The following is a 16,383-nucleotide window of genomic DNA, read 5'->3' as shown; positions in this document are numbered from 1 at the left end:
GGTTGATGTACTAGAAAGTAAAATAAGATCTACAAACATACATACGATTGGTATCAAGAACATGCAACAACTCACGAGGTTAATTTGTTACCAACTACGACGATGTCCGAGTAACAAATTCACTATGCTGTGTTTGAAACTGTGTAAAGTACGACAAGGGACAAATCATTCGCGTAAGGATATGTATAAAAATCATCAGTGATTCATTCCTCTGCTAATTGACAATGTCAATGACAAACAAAGGCATATCCCATAGTGCCACAGCTGGATAAAATCTAATCTAAAAGGAAATTTTGATACGAGAAATTTGATGAGACGAATCACCGGAGCTTATTAAAAGTTATAGCATTTATCACTAAGGATACTTCACAGAAGATTCCGAGAGACATACCTTTGAGTCGTGGAGGTCTCTAACTTTTTGTTTGTCTTTGCGCCCTTTTTCTTTAGGGATTTTAATATTTTATAATCTGGAAAGTGAAGAACGTATATGGTTAAAAGAGAACGTATCTTGGCCCATTCAACTATCAGACCCAAAAAAATTGTTAAAGGAGACCCAATTTTATTAAAACTCTCTTTAAAATCATTGGTTTTGGGTTCAAATTTTAATTTCAGTTTAGTTAATATGAAATTTGGTTAATTTTTGTGGTTTACAACATAATCATTTTATTTTTGAATTTCTACCGATTTGATGTTTTATTTTAAACGAGTGTGAAAATATTAATAATTTTATAAATAAAATGTAAATGGAAAGTACAATTTTAAATGCTACTATAGGTATCATATATCGGGATACTTCTAATCCAATGAAAATAATTACTAATATGTAAACAAATCTTGCATAATAGTTAATATAATAATTAGTTTGCTATTTATAGGAAAACATGTGGAAGAAATCTTTATCTCCATAGGAAAATATCTTTTGTACTTTTAATTAAAACATTTGTTGATGTTTTATTAAATACAATAAAAATCACAAAGAACCTTTTATAAAAGAACATATATATGTCTTCTACGTGCCGGCTTCCAGGATTTCAGCATCGCCCATATACCCAGGACTAGGAATGTGCGTGCAGACTCTCTCGCCAAAGAGACGAGAAACAGCGGTGTTCTTTTTTCCCATATAGATCAGATCCAGCCGGACAGAGAGTCTCTTAGGAACGCCTCAAGACCGACTACCACTTGATCTAAGAAGTTGGGAGCCGACAAAAAAAAAAAAAGAACATATATATATGTAATCATCAATCCATTCTTATAGCAATTATCAAAACGAAAATATCACCGGATAATGACTAAATCGATCGATGACAAGAGCCGAACGAAAACGTCTCGTTACGCTAGGATCAGACATATATGAACCCACAAGATTTTTATGGTCTTCACCTAAGGGTCTGAATGTTGAACTGGTGATTTTAGTGTTGATAGTTTGATACAAGAGTCAAGACTAAAAAAAGAGTGCATCGAAAACGTCTTGTTTTTTTCATATTTTAGAAAGTTTTGAAAGAAGTTTACCAAAAAAAAAGTTTCAACCTCTTTGTATATGTCACGGAGTCACCTGCATGCATGTGTTGTGTCTTTTATTGTTTTATTTTTCATCTTTTGGTTTTGGAGATTTTATTATTATCACTGGATTTGATTCTTTAAAACTATTTATCGGTTGAATTGTTATGCAAAAGTGATGTTAGTCCAACATGTTTATACGGTTATACCAGACTTTGTATCTTCTTCTTTTAACCGGCCCGGCCGTTATATTTAATTATTGTCTTTCCTATTATCATCACTTGTGAACCCAACATGCATGGCCGACTTTATAAACCAATGCGCAGGACTCCCATTAATCTAATCTATAATATGCTTGAAGATGCAATTGTATAAATCAAATTTCAATACAAGTAGGATCTCATGCCGAGTTCATAGCTTATCTTTTTCTCTAACCGTTTGAATGTATTGTTCTCATACACATTAACCCAACACATGACAGTAACCATGAGTGTTAAAAAAATTCAATTTTATTAAGTTTAAGCCTTGATACATCATAAATGTTGACCAAAGCTAAATCACGGAAATGGAATTAATAGGTCAAAGATGAATTAAAATATTGTTCGAAATGAAAACTAAAAATATGAAATTGTTTTTTTTTTCTTTTTTTGCTTAAAAATAATGGAAATTTTGTGGATTTTTGGAGGATTATAATTAAAATAGTGAATTTTGGAGGATTATAATTATAAATGAGGATTTTTGACAAACTCTTGAAAGAAGATAATAAAAAATAAAGTTAAGATATTCATTTCTTAGATAAAATAAAAAGCATTGATCAATTCTCGCACTAGTGTGTGTGTGTGTGTTTCCTAAAAGTTTTCGCTACCCTTTTCTCTCGGGAGTGCACACAACACTATCTCTTGTTCGTTCATCATCTTAATCCTGTTGGGTTTCACGTAGGGCCTAGTAAAATGATACCCCTAATCTAACAGCGATCGAGGAGAATTTATGAGCACGAGATCTCGATTACCCCCCCTCCATAACACGTAGGCCTCTCTCTCTCATGTTCCTCTGTTCCTTTCACATTCAATTCTTACGATCTTCTGGGCCCCCCTCCTCTTGCCTCTTGTCTCCAATATTTTCAGTTTGGTTTCGTTTTATATTTACTACTAGTACACAACTCTTCAACCGTTTTCAGTTTCTCTGTTTTTTGGTGTCGGAATCTCTTTCTCCTCTGTTTATATACTCTGTTTTCTTGTAAAAGCTTTGATTTTTTTTAATTCTATTATTTTGATTCGTTTAACCATCAGTATGGTGTGAAGTCAGGGCGCAAACAAAATGAATCCTATATCGGAGCTGGCTCTCGTGTGGTTACTACTTCTTTGCTCAGGTTTGTATGTAAAAAGAATGCTCTACTTATACATATTTTGGCTGGTTCATTGTTTCATAGAGCTTTTCACATTCAGTTCTTGCTGCTTCCTTTGGGGAACTTGAGTTTGATCACTGCGAAAGAGTTGTCAAAAAATGGGCGGATGCTTCCTCTTCTTCTTCTCGTGAAGAACATCATAACAAAGACAAACGCTCGCTTCAGGATCTGCTCTTCTTTCTCCATGTTCCTCGAACTGGTGGCAGAACGTACTTTAACTGGTCTGTGTGATCTCTCTCTTACCAAAAGCTGAACTGAAACTGATATCTTTTGGCCGGTCGGTGTGTGGTTGATGCTTTTGTTGTCTCTCCTCTCTTGTAGTTTCTTGAGGAAGTTGTATGATAACGCTGAGGAATGTCCTCGTTCTTACGACAAGCTCCGTTTCGATCCAAGGTATGGTTTCTGTATCCTCTCTCTTACAATAATTCTCTGTTTCAATAGATAGTTTGAGACCTTATGTTATATTTATAGGAAGGAGAAGTGCAAGTTGTTGGCCACGCATGACGATTATAGTTTGATGGAAATGCTACCGAGGGATAAAACTTCGGTGATGACGATAATCCGTGATCCGGTTGCGCGTGTGTTGAGCACTTACGAGTTTTCAGTGGAGGTAGCAGCTAGGTTCTTGGTGCATCCCAATTTGACTTCTGCGGCAATGATGGCTGGCCGCATTCGCAAGAATAATGTGATAAGCACGCTGGACATATGGCCTTGGAAGTACCTTGTTCCATGGATGAGAGAAGACCTCTTTGCTCGGGTACATCCCCTTCACCTCCCTTGTAACATACATGATAAAAGAAATAGTTAGGTGGTAACTAGCCATTTTGTAAATTAAAATATTATGTTGCTTTTAATTATATAAAATTATTTTGATGAATTATCCAAATTAGATATACCAAACAGAAAAAAAAACTAGACAAATTTGTAGATTTCTACTAGTATTATCGATTACTTTAACAGATTTAGACTAATTAAGATTGATTTAAACCGATTTTAACTAATTTAGAACATTTTTAAATTGATTTAAGTAGTATAAACCAGATTTTAAGAAAATCTAGACTGAGTTGTGGCCTAGACCAATTTTTAGAACCATATCTGAAGCTTGTTTACTCATGCTTGACCTTTATTTAGAGAGATGCAAGAAAAGTTAAGGGAGTAGTCATCATTGAGGATAATAACCCTTACGACATGGAGGAGATGCTAATGCCGCTGCACGAGTATCTCGACACTCCTACTGCTCATGACATAATCCACAACGGAGCTACATTTCAGGTACTTTTTCATGTTTCTCTGTTTTGATCTTTTTTTTCAAAAAAAGTAATTGATTAGAGATCTCCACAGATTGCAGGATTGACAAACAATTCACATTTAGCAGAAGCACACGAGGTTAGGCATTGTGTGCAGAAGCACAAAAACCTCGGTGAGCCAGTTCTTCAAGTCGCCAAGGTAGTTTGTTTGTTTGTTTGTTTAGACTTTGTTCTTATATCATCATAACGAAACGCATCTTCGTATTGTGTTTTATATATACTCCTTTCTGGTCTTTGCAGAGAAGGTTGGACAGCATGTTGTATGTTGGATTGACAGAAGAGCACAGAGAATCTGCATCACTTTTTGCTCATGTAGTTGGTTCTCAGGTGCTTTCCCAAGTGGTTGCGTCAAACTTAACTGCAAAAAACAAAACTACTAAATCAGGTTGGTGTAAAGTTTCTCAATCTTTCAGTCTTATTTACAGCACTACTCTTTTGTCTTTTGTATACAAACTTGTAATTGCAATCATTAAAACTTTGAACCTTATTCTTTGATGCTTCAGAAGAAAGTGACACAGTTTCAGAATCAGGAGGGTCAGATGAGAGTAAAATTCAGGTTAAGTTCTGCTCCTCAGTCTATAATAAATTTACTTTTGTTGGGCTGTAAAATTACGACTCACTTGCTTAAAATTACTGACACTGCAGAATGGTACATCTGAAGTTGCATCGAATAAGATAGAAGGCAAGAGTGGAAATGTAAGTAACTTTTTTTTTTAGCCTTTAAGATCAACAACATGTGAAGTGGTGTGTGATCCTTCTTATGTCGTTGAATACACCTCAGATGACGGTGAAAACCCTGATGGAAGTCTATGAAGGCTGCATTACTCATCTATGGAAGTCACAAGGAACCAGACGAGTCAACTCCTTGAAGAGAATATCGCCAGCAAATTTTACCAAAGAGGTAAAAACAATGTTTAACCAGTAACGTCAAATGAGAGAAGGCCTGAAATAATCAATAATGCATTTTACAGACGCGTACAAGAGTTTCTAGAGAGGTCATTGAGCAGATCAAATCGCTTAACAATCTGGATGTGGAGCTTTACAAGTATGCTAAAGAAATCTTTGTCAAAGAACATGAACTTGTGTCAAAGAAGAAGATGGTTTCAACAGTAAGTCACCAATGTGTTTTCGAATATAAGAGTTGTTGCAATGAAACTTGCTCAAGGTTTCTTATTCACAATGTTGTTGTGTGTGCAGTCTAAGAGAAGCATTGCTGATCTGCAGAACGTGTTTGGAGAAATGGATGATGAGAAGCTGTGGAAGTTCGTATCAGTGGCATTGATGCTTTTACTGCTCTTCCTCTTGTTTCTATTTGTAAACTTTAGAAGAAGAAGAACCTCCAAGGTTAAGATTTGATACTTTTCACTCTTTTAGGCCAAATTCAGCAATTGGGAGAAGCTTTTGGGTCCAATTGTAATATTCTTAAAGCTTTCTGGGTCCAGATGTAATATTGAAGAGAAAAAGGTTTGGGCCTTACAGGTTTAAAAGGGAAAAATCAGAAGTAAGCCCATATCTTCTTTCTTTTAAAATTTGCTACAGATAAACAATAGTGTTAGTTATTATCTAAGTTTTTTTTGTTGGTAAAATATATCTGAACTTTCAGTTAGGGGTGTCCATTCGGATTGGTCCGATCCAGTCTAAACCCGTTAATCCCATATATATTTGGATCCGGTCTAATCCGACCCAAAAACATTTTAGATTTAAGATTTCAAAATCTAGTCCAACCTTTAGAGGACTATTAGATTTTCTCAATTATTTGAACTTTTCAAAAAAATAATTTGTTATTATCATTTTATTATTTTAGTATATATGAATTTAAAAAAATTAGTTTCAATTTTTTGTTTTCAAATATAAATTGAGTTTAAACTTTTTATCAAAAATATTCTACTTTTTCGTATGTTTTAAAAATATATTATAAAAAATAATACAATTTAAATAATTGAATGTAAATTAAAATTAAATAAATAAGTAAACAAAATCTATGAGAAACATAGTCAAACTTTTCATATTTTATATTTTGAAAAAACATGTTGTACATAAAAAATGCATTTGTAAAATTTAACATATGATATTTATAATGATCAAATCATAAGTTATATTGCCAATTTTATATTACTTATTAGCGTTTGAATCAAAAATATTAGATAATATAATGGTTTTGATTTAGGTCTAAAATATCTAAATTCTAAATAGACTTAATCCGAAATATCTAACTTTTTTGTTTATAGAACTAAACCTAAATCTGGTAATTTATAGGCTGGGGGCCGCAGTATTCAGCCCTAGTTAACATGTATAGTAGGTTAATCCTCTGTTTTCTATAGTGATTTTAAATTTAAATTACAAAAGGAAAACAAATATCATGATAATTTAACGTCTTTTTATTTTCTTATATCTTGGACATCAGTATCAATACCATATGATATACATTTATTTGTATGATAAGATATATGGACATCAATATCAATACCATATGATTATACATTTATTTGTATGATAAGATATATAAAAAAGAATTGATAAGGAGAGAATCAGAGAACATATCATGTGGAAGATGGAAGGCAAGGGACCCACTTTCCCATGAGGAAACGCCATAATAATAATTATCAAAATTTTCGGTGATCTCTCCATTTTCACTTTGACAATTTATATTAGGATCTATTAGAAACATAATAATAAAACCTCCTCCGACTTTATTTGTTTTCTAAATAAATTAACATCATTATTAGTCATAAGAATAATAATAGATCGGATCTACGAAACGAACCACCAACCTTCTTCTTCAAGGTTTTTGTCACTTGATTTTGCATGTGCTATTCTATGCCATTTGTGTTTTCTTCATATGACTCAATGACTGTACCAACTTAATTCTTCTTCTTTTCTCCTTTTTTCTCAAAACATACTTATTTAAAAAAAACATAATTATTTAAAGATGTTTAAACCGGTAATTATTTTAATTTTATTACACCGACAAATATTCATCCTCATCCATTCTTGTCGATATATACATTTGACTGGTAATTATCACTTACTTACCTTTTTTTTTTATATTCGAATGTTCGTAAAGGATCTTATTTACTGCAGAGGATAAGGTACAGCCGGACAGAACTACTTGGTATTAAGTACAATGTGTGAATTGAATTTTATACAGCTAAGTATGTTTCCTTTGATGTATTAATTGATTCGTTTTAAGAAAAACAAAAAAAAAACTGTATTTATTGAGTAACTAAAATGTTTATTAAGTAAAGACGCGTTACTAGATATATTTTCTTTCCTCACTTATAGAACCAAAATCGATTGCGTATTTTCTTTTAAGTTAAGAAATGTCGAGAGGATAAAATACTTGACATATTTTTCGTTTTTATTCGAATCTTTATAAAAAGAACAACACGAGACATTGCAAAACATACATTGTACGACTCTTTTATTCACATAGTCCGTATATATATACTATATATCGACTAGGTTCATATACGTCCCTCTCTCTTTTCTTGGTCTCGTTTTCGTTCTTCACGTGGAGATATTTATATTTGTGTTTATTTTTGTTTCAAAACATTAGGTTAGGCATGAACTGGTCATTACCTGATGAAGGTCTTTCGGAGGGTTTCTTTGATGACTTTCTCAACTCATTACCAGACATCGATATCGATTGTGATGAAGATACCACCGATGGTGCGGTAGAAGATTGGAAAGCCAAATTTCAACACCTCGAACCTCCTCCCATGGATGGCTTTACGAGTCTTCCCGCTGAGTTCACCTCCTCTTGGGCCATTAACACCAAGCTCAGCCCTGTGGGGACAACAGTATCTGTTTTGGTGAGTTCCTCTTTGCTGCCAAGCACATATTACTTGTTAGAAGATTACTGTTCTTTCAGGTTACATAATAATATATGCACATCACTTGATAGATTACTCATAACTACTTTATATTTGAAGCTGATATTATATATGTAACATACTCGTCATTCATACCTTTACCTTTTTACTGCCTTAGGTTAGAAAAGTGTGTGAAACTATAATTATATGCTTTGATAATTTACTTAATGCATATTAATTTATATATATTTTCCTGACACCCACATGCAGTCTTAACACATGCCGAATATATCTCTCATAGTATAATATAACGAGAACGACTTTGGGGTTCAAACCTTGACAGTTTTCTTTTACCGCAGTAGATTTTTTTTTGTAATATTTTACCGCAGTAGATAGCTCATACAATCCATACAAAATAATCATTATATAGTGTTACAAAGACTGAGGAGGATAAAGTCTAATATTCTTTCATGGGTGCAGAAACAGTCCGGTGCTTGTGGCCCCTTGTCTGGCATAAACAGCACTCTCCAGCAGGCTTCATCACCTCATGATATCAAAATCTCAAAGATGTTTCAGTCCTTAAGCCCAGTGTCAGTTCTCGAGAGCAGCGGCCGTTCTTTCTCGCCACATAACTCAAGATCTCAGAGATTGACTTCCCCTGTGAAAGGCATGAGAAGCAAGCGCAAACGCCCCACAACACTGAGATTCAAATACCTTCACCAGCTTGAACCCAGCAAGCCTGAGAATTTCGCTCCTGGCGGATCAGGACTCAAGAATTACTATGATTTTGAGCAACATGCCAAGAAGAAACGCAGGGTTTCAGCCAAAGTGGCAAGAATATGCAGTCACTGCGAGACGACAGAGACTCCTCAGTGGAGGGAAGGACCCAATGGACCAAAGACTCTCTGCAACGCTTGCGGTGTAAGGTTCAGATCAGGCCGTCTAGTTCCAGAGTACAGACCAGCCTCAAGCCCGACCTTCGTCCCATCTGTGCATTCAAACTCGCACAAGAAGATCATAGAGATGAGGAGGAAGGATGGTGCTCAGTTCCACACCAGCATGATTCATGGAGTGATATCAAGAGCATAGAGCAAAGAGGGCTGAGTTTGGGAACTCACTGCAGGAAGAGATGGTATAGAGAAAAAAAAAAGTAGGAATCAGTAACTTATTTAAAAATCTGATGAAGTGAGTTTAGGGGTTTAGATTCAAGTTAGGTCCATTTTTTTACAGAGACATGCTTTTTTCAGTGACTCTTACATCAAATTTCAACTTGAAACAAGTTTTCTTACATAAATACAACTCTCATACAAAACCACACTGTACAAGATAAAAAATATCACTCTAAAACTCCGACATCTTGATCAACTTTCCAGTAGTTGTTATCGTTGAACTCCTTCCCTTCCGAACTTTCCTCCTCCGCCTTTTGGTTACCTTCACCCGTCTCCATCTTTCTCTTCATGGCTCCAGCTTCTCCTACTATCCCTTCCTCCATCGCTTTCTCCATCGCTTTCTCTGTCCCTTCTGCTTCAACTCCCACAAACTCCACATCCTTCTTGAACGGAGATCTTTCCGTAGGAGACGACGACCCGTTTGGAATCACAGGTTCAAGCATTGGTATGTCAAGGTTCATCACGTTTTTGCTGTCATCATCATCATCATCATCATCGATGAATGGGTTGAGACCTCTGCCACTCACTTGCATATCGGATGCTGGTTCGTCCCAACCAACCCATCCGGGTGGCTGTTCTGCAAAAGCTTCTTCCGTTTTCTCCAACGTGTTGAAGTCGAAGAACCCCATTGGACTCTCCGTTTGGAATGCGGTATCCTTTGGATTCTTGGTTAGATCATCGTCTTCTACTCCAACCACAACCTCGTCGTCGTCACTGCTGCTGGTGTTGGCATTGAAGGTTCTGTTCAATTCGGAGTCCTCTATCGTATTGGAACCTGCTGTGTTGCTGAATCTGTCGTCTTGGAATGTGAACCAATCTGAATTGGTAAACAAGCTGCGGCAAAGTAATGAGAAAGACTCTCAAGTCATTATTCTACAGAGAATGTTCATAATTCTATCAGCAAAAATGCAAATAACTCACCTTCCTTGGTCATCGCCGAGTCTCAACGATGAAATTATTACTTCAGCAGATTCATCATCGAAGTAAACATCCTGTATAGCATGAACCAATTCAAATTTTCAAAATAATGTTATCGATGTATATCCATGTATCTATCCTAGTGTAATAAAAGATGCCGAGACGGAGAATTGTGCAAGACTTACATCATCATCTCTGTCGAGAGCAATGTGGTCCTGACCAAAGAATATAAAAAGATGATAAGATTCAGTACCACTTTCAAATTGTGTTCATAAAATGAGGGAAAAGAGCACTACCTCTCCATTGTCACCGTTATCATACGTTTGGTACCTAAATGCTTGGCTTAAATTATTGGCCAGAGCAGCAACATCGTAATCCTTGTCTTCATCGTCGCTATCTCTTATCCTATCTTGTACTGTAGTCGGGCGCCTGCATTTAACAGTGGGTTTAGGAATTTATCTAACCAAAAGAGTGAATATAAAATCCAAACCCCAGGACAAGCTCATGACAAGAAGAGATATCATGTAGGTCGTACAATTGAGAACTAACATATAACATATAATACATATCTGACATGTATTATAGAGCAAAAACTGAAATTTATCAGGTCTTATTATTCATTAGAAATTTTCTTGATTGGTTACCTTACAGCAGAACCAAAACGATATATAAACCCACAAAGCATACTTTCACTAGCGACAGTCAACATTAAGGAAACTTTTTAAGGGTTTTATCCAAAATGGACAAGGATCACCACATAAATAATCAACGTACGTAGCAGTTGCTGATTATTTCTATGGTTACTAAATGATATGTGAGCAGAGGTAATAAACGTACCCGCATCCCCATCTGTAGACATTCTCAACAGTGTTGCGCTCCTGCAGAACACTACCTTGCCACTCATTCCATTCGCTGCTTTCCTAAGGATTTGAGAATGACAAAGCCCAGTCAGGAAACATGAAAAGTAACTCAAATTATGGTTTATATTCCGTGCACACTGACAAAAAAAAGTGGCAGAATAAAAGCTACACCCCAGGAGGTTATATGATTGTAATACGAACCTGAAGGTATGACTTCATCTGGTCATTGATGATACTCAATTGAACAATTTTATTAGATATTCTTGTGATGTGTCCAATATATCCGACTCGAGGGATTTTTTTCCCAGTGGCAGCTACAGTGGGCTACCTCACACAAAAGAAAAAAAAAAGAAATGGCAGAGAATACTTGTTAGTTAATACGAACTTCGGAGCAGCGAAGAACTGCCTTAACATGACACTACGTCGTAGACGAAAGATCAGTTCTAACGTTGTAAACATAGCAAATTATAATACCTGGCTATCACCAGAGAGATTGCAGTCCCTGTCTGAAGCCAGGAATTTTCCAATCAGATTGCATTCTTGAAGAATATGGTTAACCATAAATTCGCTCTTGTTTTCCAAACAAGAAAGTATTATACTCTCCACTTGATGATGCATAGCGTTATTGTATGGGTACCTACATACGTTGACAGTATTGACTATTTAAGATCTAGTAGAAAACGTAAGAGATAAACAGTTTGGAGTTTATCAAATGCCTACTCGAAAAACAGATCAAGGGTTCTTTTAATTGTTCCTGAACTAACTAACTCCTTTTGTGCAGCTTCATTTCCAGTTCTCAGCAAAATTGCAATGAACTCCACAATCTGAAACAAATAGGGAAACTGAGTTTAACTAATTATAGAGACCTTAGAATTATAAAAATTACTGTTGTTGCTATATATTTGGATCTGACCTTAAGACGATGCTTTCCAAGAGGAGGCCTCAGTTCACCATATGTTGTAGGCAATACTGTGCTGTCTGATGCTACAGTGAGAAGCATAAGCAAGTCGCCTGCAGAAAAAGGATATTGATTGTTTAAGGCCATTGACTACGTAAACCCTGATTTGAAATAGCTGTATACTACATATACAAAAACTACGAAAGTATTCCAAGAATTCAGGGAACTAATGTGAAACCATTTTCCAAATAAATCAACTATAAACCAAAATAGAACAGGCACTATAGCGAGCAGTGAACATCAAACATGACTTGCAAGTAGATGCTACATCCTCGCAAATTGGAAGAAATATCACATTAGAAACGGGTTGACTACTCCAAGTTCAAAATCAGATTATGTTCAGCAAACCCCAACAGAGAGGGAAAAAGTGCAAATCTTGATAGTCATGTGAAGATATTACATCATAGGATCCAACTTACTGAGTTTCGGCAGCATGGCACCAATAGTCTCCTGGGACACTGGAACAGGAGACGCGAACATTTGTTGACCACTATAAGAATTGAACATCGATGATGACGTAGCAGATTTCCTGGGATCCAGAAGAGAGGTGCATACTGAAAGGGAATGAACTAGGCCCGATTTTGAGTGTGAGTCTTCAAGTGCATGACCAAATATCCTAGAAACGAAGCTGCAAAAAAAAAGGGAACAAGTTGTTGTGCTGCCACGTGAATACTTCTGTATCAACATATTGAAGCAATATCAATCAATAATGGAAGAAAAGATTACAAACCCAGGGCTAGAGAGCTGTGAAGCTAAAGCTGACGGTGCATTCCGAGAAATTGCACATAATGTTTCTGCTGCATTTGCCTGAACCTCCGGAGGACTCTGATTCAAGTTGGAAAGATCGCAAGAAATTACATATATCAGATCAGATTCAATACGATAAAGGAAACTAGGAAAATCAGATCAGAGATCCTAGATTTATCTAACAGAAAGCCACTAGCCTCTTGTCTTTTGGATGACAATAGAAAAGCTTCAACACTTACAGATGGTTTAAGTTTGTCGACAATCATTTCAAGTAAATTGCTATCCGCCAACCATTGCATCACATCCAGAAAGTTGGGATAAACGTGATCATCAGCCCCCACCAAGCGAACCAGAACCTAGACAGTGTAACATAAATATCATTGCAAAAATGACCTCTGAAGCCACACCAAGATACACTGCGTCTAAACAAACCAATTACCTCCATGATGGATGTTATTCCAATCAAATCAACCAACTGGCAGAAAACATTTTGATGCCCCTGCGATCATCAAAAGTTACTTTGAGAACTGTAGCCAGTGTAGGTACCTCAACACAAAACAGATCATAAGTAATTAAACTAATTTTTGTTGTCATGACATAATATCCTTCGGGAATTCAACTGAAGAATAGAGTCATGTCAATCTTATCTTCTTACAATGCACTACATCTATCTGTTAAGACTTACACTACAATGTTCCTACAAAATTCCAATAATCAGGTCAAATAAATTCCGTAATTTGTTATCAAAGTTCTCATCAAAAATTTCCAGCCACCTATAGCTCACCACCAGGATTTGACGGAGATGTACATAATTTTACAGCTAAATAATAATCTAACCATTTATCAACTAAAACATTATTACTTACTTTAACATAATTCATAAGCGCTGCAGTCTTTCTGACCATAAGGCAAATGACAACCTACACCAAAAAGAGAGACAAGTAAGAAGTACTACATCGCGAAGCTTTGAAACTATTGAAGCCATATAATACACAAACTAGTGGTTCTGTAAGAGAGAGAGTACCTTGCTGAAATAGCCAGCCAGCAACGCACTATGAGGACGATTCGGTTCCAGAAAGGAGAAAAGCAAGTCCATCAGCTGCAAGATAAGCCAACAAATGAAGTCTAGGATAAGTAAACATATTACAGATGCGAAAAAAAAATTGAAGAGTATGAACCATCATCCTTGTGAAAGGTAAAATGAAGAAAGAAGAAAAGAAAAATACCTCTTGGTCCTCCACCAAAGTCTTTAGGATAACATCAATTTCACATGTAAATATCTCACAGGAGACGAATGGAAACCTAAGAGAAGAAGAAAATATCATTAGCTAGAGAGAGAGAAAGAAGGGTAAAAAACAAGGTAACTCCACCAAGAATCAAGTAAACATATATATATTACTTGAAAGCACGTTTACTATCAGAAGCATCAGTTGGAGGTTCTTCAACAATGTAACGCAATAACTGCTCCACCTGAGCTTTATCCCTTAGACTGCAAAACATCATTAAATTTACCAAAATCAATTAAGCTTTTCACAAAGTAAAAAATTACAAAATAATCCTCCTCAAACTAAAACTCAACAAACACAGAAGAAGACACTGGTTGCCTTACAAATTAATGAGGCGGCTATTCAAAGCCTTGCATTCCTGGATAATTTCTTCCTCGTCAAGAAGCTCTTCCAAGGTGAAGTTCTCTTTGTCTAGTATCGTCTCCACCTAACATAGTAAAAGAACATCAATACCACAGAGAATGAACACAAAAGTCAAATTCAAGTGTACAGCAACCATACAAACGGAGCAACGAACGAAAAAAAAAAATCTATGTTAGGTAGCTCACCGGAGACGATGCAGAGAGCGATGTGAGCTTCCAGAACATGGCTGCGAGAGAGAGGAGCTGAAAAGCTATGGAGGGAGAGAGATTGGCTAGATCCGCGCACCTAGAACCTACTAATTGGGGGCGATTTCGTCTTTGGGGGGGAGCTGGAAAAACCCTAACCGATCAGTCAAAGAGGAGATCGATTGAGATCCTCAGAAGAAGACAGACAGAGAGAGAGAGAGCGATGAGTTTTCAAATTTTTTGCATAAAAGAAAGTGGAAAAGTAAATAAACGAGGCGTCTTATTATTTGTCTTCATTTTAGAAATAGCTTTATCACATAAAGGAACTTGACTGAGTGTGTGTGTGTGTGTGTGTGTTATTGATTAATTAAGAAGAGAAGACTCTTAATTAAATTTGCCAAGTTTGACTCGTGATTTTTCTTGGTCGTATCTGATAATTTGTGGTGGTGGTGGTGGTGGTGGTAGTCGTGACGACGGTGATCTATAACATGTTATGTATAACCACCAAGCACAGGTGACTTGTGAATTGTGTGATAAACACCACTTTTTTTATTTTAGATAAAGTCAGCTCTTTTGCGTAATTTGAATGTATAATAGTTGGCGGAGAATTGTATATACTGAAGAATCTATTTCGCCCTTCTTGGTTTAAAGACCGGTTTGAGCTTAAAACTAGCACTAGCCACTACTAGGCAAACTATATGTAAACTGAAATCATTTTTGCATAAATTAAAACCATCTGTAGTGAAAACTTAAAAGTTATGTTTTCGGAAGTATATCATCAAAATCCAGTTACAAACAGTCTAATAAGAGAGAATAAAAACCAAAATCTTCAAAGAAAATTAAAAGATGAAAAGCTTGTTGAATACTTGAATTATTCAAAGTAAAAATGGTTCAACAACGCCAGCTCTTGGAATGGCTCTTGGTCGGAGAAGAAGATCCAACTACTTTATCTACCAACTTTCTCAACCCCTTCTTCTTCTTCACCTTCTCCTTCTCCATCGACTTATCCTCTTCTTTTCTCTCTTCTTCAGCTTCTTTATCAAACCGCAAACACAGCTTAAGAACTTGCTCCTCCACATTGTTTAGTCTCTCTAGCAAACTTCCTTTCCTCTCAGTCTCTTCCATCACTTGCTCCATCGAACGGCACCGAACCTTCCATGTACTCCTAGGCGAAGACAGATCCAGTGACGACGACGGCTTAGTCCCACTAGACGATGGAGTAGATGGGCTCGAGCTTCTCCCTGAGCTTCCTTTCATCTCTTCTAGCTTCCTCACCACGATATCAATACGATCTAGTCTCGAAAGAATGGGTTCTTCTATGATAGTCATTGTTTGAATGATGATGACAACGAGACAAGACAGTGTTGTGAGAAAAGCCAAACTCGTGTTCTCTGTTTAAGAAAGGAGACAGGAGATTGAAGACAACAACTTACCGCCACGTTCGATATTAAAAGAGTGTCAGAGTTAGTTAAGGTCTTACGCGTGTCATTCATCACGCGTGCTGGATCCAGTTAGCGGTACGCCACTTCGGTCTTATACGTCCAACATTTCTCCATCCTTTCTTATCTAATCTAATCCCTATGGATTACGTCCGAAACAAGATAATATTTTTAGTTTTTATTGCATGGTTGTTCGTTTCTTGTCCATGACTTTAACAATCTTAACGAAATATCTAATACAATGTCAAACCAACCTATCTCCATAAAGAAACTTTCAATTAAAAAGTTAGTATCACTCAATGCTATCGAAATATCTGTACAGTGTAAATGCTAACCATACTGATAACGAAAGTTTAAAAGGATATTCAACCATTCATACTGAACAATCAAAAACTTTTTTTGGTTACCAAAAAAAACAATTTAACTTTTTCTTTTAA

At 36.1% G+C, this 16,383-nt stretch overlaps 4 protein-coding genes across 6 annotated transcripts; 2 read left to right on the top strand and 2 right to left on the bottom strand.

Annotated features, from left to right (window-relative positions):
• Positions 1-2,372: 2,372 nt before the first annotated feature.
• On the top strand, positions 2,373-5,683 carry LOC108821320 (protein-tyrosine sulfotransferase). 2 transcript variants are annotated; one of them, XM_056991636.1, is made up of 13 exons: positions 2,373-2,522; positions 2,799-2,866; positions 2,943-3,123; positions 3,224-3,295; positions 3,374-3,659; positions 4,034-4,174; positions 4,244-4,348; positions 4,450-4,594; positions 4,713-4,765; positions 4,855-4,905; positions 4,991-5,110; positions 5,181-5,318; positions 5,407-5,683. In XM_056991636.1, exons 1-13 carry the CDS (start codon positions 2,485-2,487, stop codon positions 5,563-5,565), a joined length of 1,557 nt encoding a protein of 518 aa, XP_056847616.1. In that variant the 5' UTR covers positions 2,373-2,484; the 3' UTR covers positions 5,566-5,683. The 2 variants fall into 2 exon arrangements, with proteins under 2 accessions (XP_056847616.1, XP_018449865.2); XM_018594363.2 differs by lacking the exon at positions 2,373-2,522 and having other exon boundaries at positions 2,655-2,866.
• A 1,827-nt stretch (positions 5,684-7,510) lies between these two features.
• Positions 7,511-9,113, top strand: LOC108822730 (GATA transcription factor 11). Of its 2 annotated transcripts, none has more exons than XM_018595886.2 (3): positions 7,511-7,619; positions 7,766-8,021; positions 8,502-9,113. In XM_018595886.2, exons 2-3 carry the CDS (start codon positions 7,773-7,775, stop codon positions 9,108-9,110), a joined length of 858 nt encoding a protein of 285 aa, XP_018451388.1. In that variant the 5' UTR covers positions 7,511-7,619; positions 7,766-7,772; the 3' UTR covers positions 9,111-9,113. The 2 variants fall into 2 exon arrangements, with proteins under 2 accessions (XP_018451388.1, XP_018451387.1); XM_018595885.2 differs by having other exon boundaries at positions 7,531-7,671.
• A 43-nt stretch (positions 9,114-9,156) lies between these two features.
• LOC108822729 (uncharacterized) lies at positions 9,157-14,764 on the bottom strand. The gene is made up of 19 exons (XM_018595884.2): positions 14,508-14,764; positions 14,283-14,386; positions 14,073-14,162; positions 13,900-13,975; positions 13,698-13,772; positions 13,540-13,593; positions 13,113-13,172; positions 12,913-13,029; positions 12,657-12,751; positions 12,346-12,554; positions 11,882-11,979; positions 11,689-11,792; positions 11,443-11,605; positions 11,170-11,292; positions 10,946-11,028; positions 10,405-10,537; positions 10,294-10,323; positions 10,112-10,182; positions 9,157-10,024 (listed from the first exon to the last, which is right to left on the bottom strand). The coding sequence occupies exons 1-19, from the start codon at positions 14,544-14,546 to the stop codon at positions 9,358-9,360; spliced, it is 2,391 nt and encodes a 796-aa protein (XP_018451386.1). The 5' UTR covers positions 14,547-14,764; the 3' UTR covers positions 9,157-9,357.
• Positions 14,765-15,274: 510 nt separating this feature from the next.
• LOC108821382 (uncharacterized) lies at positions 15,275-15,989 on the bottom strand. Its single transcript, XM_018594419.2, has one exon. It carries the CDS (start codon positions 15,834-15,836, stop codon positions 15,399-15,401), a length of 438 nt encoding a protein of 145 aa, XP_018449921.1. The 5' UTR covers positions 15,837-15,989; the 3' UTR covers positions 15,275-15,398.
• Positions 15,990-16,383: the final 394 nt, after the last annotated feature.

This window comes from Raphanus sativus, chromosome 8 (genome assembly GCF_000801105.2).
Source record: "Raphanus sativus cultivar WK10039 chromosome 8, ASM80110v3, whole genome shotgun sequence".
Classification (NCBI taxonomy): Eukaryota; Viridiplantae; Streptophyta; class Magnoliopsida; order Brassicales; family Brassicaceae; genus Raphanus; species Raphanus sativus.
Note: the sequence above shows the minus strand (reverse complement) of the source record. Positions and strands in the feature narration are given on the sequence as shown.

What these genes read in the sequence shown, in the direction of transcription:
- LOC108821320 (XM_056991636.1), top strand. Translation starts at nt 2,485, where the DNA reads ATGAGCACGAGATCTCGATTACCCCCCCTCCATAACAC. An exon ending in GAGAAGACCTCTTTGCTCGG is followed by an intron (nt 3,660 to 4,033) that starts GTACATCCCCTT and finishes ACCTTTATTTAG; the next exon opens with AGAGATGCAAGAAAAGTTAA. An exon ending in CAGATGAGAGTAAAATTCAG is followed by an intron (nt 4,766 to 4,854) that starts GTTAAGTTCTGC and finishes CTGACACTGCAG; the next exon opens with AATGGTACATCTGAAGTTGC.
- LOC108822730 (XM_018595886.2), top strand. Translation starts at nt 7,773, where the DNA reads ATGAACTGGTCATTACCTGATGAAGGTCTTTCGGAGGGTTTCTTTGAT. An exon ending in GGACAACAGTATCTGTTTTG is followed by an intron (nt 8,022 to 8,501) that starts GTGAGTTCCTCT and finishes TCATGGGTGCAG; the next exon opens with AAACAGTCCGGTGCTTGTGG.
- LOC108822729 (XM_018595884.2), bottom strand. Translation starts at nt 14,546, where the DNA reads ATGTTCTGGAAGCTCACATCGCTCTCTGCATCGTCTCCG. An exon ending in AGATGAAGTCATACCTTCAG is followed by an intron (nt 11,029 to 11,169) that starts GTTCGTATTACA and finishes TCAAATCCTTAG; the next exon opens with GAAAGCAGCGAATGGAATGA. An exon ending in CTCGGCGATGACCAAGGAAG is followed by an intron (nt 10,025 to 10,111) that starts GTGAGTTATTTG and finishes ACTTTGCCGCAG; the next exon opens with CTTGTTTACCAATTCAGATT.
- LOC108821382 (XM_018594419.2), bottom strand. Translation starts at nt 15,836, where the DNA reads ATGACTATCATAGAAGAACCCATTCTTTCGAGACTAGATCGTATTGAT.